The sequence below is a fragment of the Humulus lupulus genome, chromosome 4 (genome assembly GCF_963169125.1).
Source record: "Humulus lupulus chromosome 4, drHumLupu1.1, whole genome shotgun sequence".
Lineage (NCBI taxonomy): Eukaryota > Viridiplantae > Streptophyta > Magnoliopsida > Rosales > Cannabaceae > Humulus > Humulus lupulus.
Window position 1 is genome coordinate 150,366,833 of NC_084796.1, and position 3,442 is coordinate 150,370,274.

Genomic DNA, 3,442 nt, shown 5'->3' on the forward strand with positions numbered 1-3,442 from the left:
ATCAACAACCAAATCCTTTTCGATGTCATATAACCGAGGGTGGAGGAATCATCCTAACTTCTCATGGACAAATAATCAAGCTGCACAATAGTTTTTCCCTCAAAGACAGCCACAATACCCATCTCCACAATGACAACCACTTCAGCCAACACATATGAAACAACCCAACACACAGTCTGATGTACTGAACCAGTTCATGATAGAAACTAGGGCATCTATCAGAAGTTGGTAGAATCAAATGTTGCAGTTGTGTACATTGATTACAAAACCATGCTCAAGAGAACTTACCAAGCAGTACTGTGGTAAACCTAAACGAATAGTGCAATGCAATATCCTTGAGGAGTGGCAAGGAATTAAAAGAGCCAAAAGTAGCTTATAAGGAGACGAAGTTAAGTGGGTCTAATGTTATTGAGAATTTAGAGAGGCAGCCAGAAATAAGCATAGATCACCATATAAACATCTAATATCCTCAGAGGCTTCAAAAGAATAAGCTTGACAAGCAGTTTTCTAAATTTTTGGATATCTTTTGAAAGCTACACATCAATATCCTGTTTGTTGAGGAACTTGAACAAATGCCAAATTATGTGAAGTTTAAGAACAAAATTTTAACAAATAAAAGGAAGTTGGGGGACTATGAGACAGTGGCACTTATTGAGAATTGCAGTGTGATAATTCAAAAGAAACTACCTCCCAAGCATAATGATCCTGGTAGTTCTAATATACCATGTTCTATAAGGGTCTCTGCGGTGACAAAGGCTTTATGTGTTTTAGGGGACAGTGTGGATTTAATGCATCTATCAATCTTTTGGAAGCTAAATTTGGGAGAAGCTTGGCCTACTTTTGTGTCTTTGCAGATAGCAGATCGATCAGTCAAACATCCTCGTGGAGTGATTGAGGATGTATTGGTGAAGGTGGACAAATTCACCTTTCCTGTGGACTTTATCATTCTTGATATGGAGGAAGATGGAAATATTCCAATAATACTTGGAAAGCCATTCTTGGCTACTGGTAGGGCTTTGATCGATGTACAAAAGTGTGAGTCAAAGTTGCGAGTGCAAAAGGTGGAGGTAATATTTAATGTTTTTACAACAACATAAATTCAAACTTTTGTAGAGTTGAAGTGGTAAAATGAGGAGAGAACAAGTTTGAAGTCTCTAAGCAAAGATCCATGGTTTATAGTGGAATTCAAAAAATCTGTCATCGTTTAAAAAGGTTCTTCAATGAAAGGATTTGAATGTTACATGAGTGGGGTAAAGTTCCACCAATCCATAATAACAAGAAATGAGGGCCAAATCCTCCCACTATGACCCTCAAGGATGTGAGGGGAGGACTTGATCTAAGTTGAATATGAAAGAAAACAAGTGTCCAACTAAATGACGTTAACGACAGTGCAATTGGAGGTATTCCAATATTTTATTTGCATTATTTTTATTATTTTTATTTATGTTTTGGATTATGAACACTTTAATTTTAGTATTTTGTTTATTTATTTTTAATTTATTTTAATTTCTACTAAATATGAGACTAATTTGAGTTGCAACACTACTTCGGGCTCTTGCATAATAAATTATTGGCTAACCTAAAATTGTTCTTTCCCCATTTTTTATTCACTATCTTAATCTTTATCATTTTAAGCAATCTGAGGTGTCTGGTAAGTTTCTTTTCCTTAGCTTTCATTTAAACATTGGGGACAATGTTTAGGTTAAGTTTGAGGAAAGGGATTTATTGTTTTGTATATGTTTTGTTATTTTGTTAGTTGTGTTGTGTTGTGATTGTTATGTTTTGTCTAGGTTGTATAGAATGTTAGTTGAATCAAGTTGACAATGATTAGCCAAGGATAATATAATTGAATGATGTGCTGTATAAATTGAATGGGAATGAAGCTATAAAAATCTGTGTGCTTGGTTGAATATTTCTTTCCAATTTTTTTTTTACATTGTCCACTTAAATAATTGAGAGCTTCATCGTGATTTTTAATAAATTTTGTGTGATTCAATATTATTTATGCTTCTTGAATTTTTAAACATAAAAATAAAAATTGAAATTGGTTTTATCCTAGAACTTTTTTGCTTGCTTTTTGAGATGAAATCCTAGATGACGCATGCTTAGGAAGATGATTTAGGCAATTCTTTGGAACTTTTGAGCCTTTCAAGTCAACCTTGATTTATTAAATCCCTAGTTACCAAATTTTTAGCCTAATTTGATTCTTTTTGTTTGACACTTATTTTTAGCTTATTTGATACTTTTTTATTTTTCCTTCCCTTTGATATACCATGACATATGAAAAGTGATTCAGAGATGATTTGTAATGAGGTTTATATTTAGAAATTTTTGTGAAAAGAAGAAGAAAAATTGAGAGAAAAAATAAACAAAAAGTATGTTGAAAATGAACTACTCTCTAATTGAAAATACAAAGAAATAAGTTTGGGGGAGTGTAGTATCATTAGAAAAAAAAATCATTAAATGAATATTCTCTCAATGTAAGAAAATTTTGAAATTTTGGATTATTTTTGGGGTTTGCAAGTTGATACAAGATTGGTTTGTTTGGTTTGTATGCTTATGGTATATTTGAGCCTAAATAATATTTTCATCTACCTTTACCTAAGCCATTCAATTATAAATTGTGAAAGTCCTATTGATTTCTGAACATGTGTTTTCTACATTAGTGGAGATTAGTAAGTATAGAAATCTTATGGGATAATGATATTAATTGATTGTAATAAAAAAAATGGTGAGCATGAATTGATTCAAATGTATTGTATTTATTAATTATGATTTTGAGAGCTTTTATTTTTGTTTCGACTTAAGTGAATTGGAAGAATGTTTTGACTGAAATTCTGGTTTATAAGTTTATTTTTGTGAAGATTATATAAATGTGTTAGTCATCATAGCTTTAGGCATGAATTATTGTTGTCGGCTTGATTTAGTTGTGTTAGTTGTTTAGGTTCTGATGTTTTGTCATGTGAGTTTTGAGTCCTTTTTTCGAGGGCGAACAAAGAGTAAGTTTGGGGGAGTTTGATAACTCCATTTTAGTGTCATTTTAGGATGTGCTTTTGTGGTAATCTTGAGTCTTTTTGTTTTTTTTGTGCAAGATTATGCTTGTGTTTGTCATTTTTGTAGGTCATGAATCATGAGCTAAACGTGAAAATAAGAAGAAATGGTGGAAAACTGTAACTTTTGGTGTTTGTTCGAGTCAAAATGGAATAAAGGAGGAGCTAGAAGAAGTTTTTGATGAAGTTGTCGAAGGAAAGATTTAAATTGGTCCAATAATAAAAAAAATATAGAATTAGAGTGGTGGCATGGTCTTAAGGGCCACGACTCTAGCAAAGTCAGAGGCTACGGGTTCGCTGAAAGGAATTAGGGCCGCAACTTTGTCAATAGAGTTGCAATTCTAGTAGAAGTCAAAGGGAAACCCAGGAGGTGCATCACCACATGGGCCGCG

At 32.8% G+C, this 3,442-nt stretch overlaps 1 protein-coding gene across 1 annotated transcript; it reads left to right on the plus strand.

Annotated features, from left to right (window-relative positions):
- Positions 1 to 572: 572 nt before the first annotated feature.
- On the plus strand, positions 573 to 3,174 carry LOC133832598 (uncharacterized). The gene is made up of 2 exons (XM_062262916.1): positions 573 to 1,067; positions 3,121 to 3,174. Exons 1-2 carry the CDS (start codon positions 573 to 575, stop codon positions 3,172 to 3,174), a joined length of 549 nt encoding a protein of 182 aa, XP_062118900.1.
- The last annotated feature ends 268 nt before the right edge of the window (positions 3,175 to 3,442 follow it).

Bases quoted from the DNA above. Each gene is read 5' to 3' on its own strand.
- LOC133832598 (XM_062262916.1), top strand. From the start codon at position 573: ATGCCAAATTATGTGAAGTTTAAGAACAAAATTTTAACAAATAAAAGG. The intron at 1,068-3,120 runs GTAATATTTAAT...TCATTTTTGTAG, and splicing joins TGCGAGTGCAAAAGGTGGAG to GTCATGAATCATGAGCTAAA.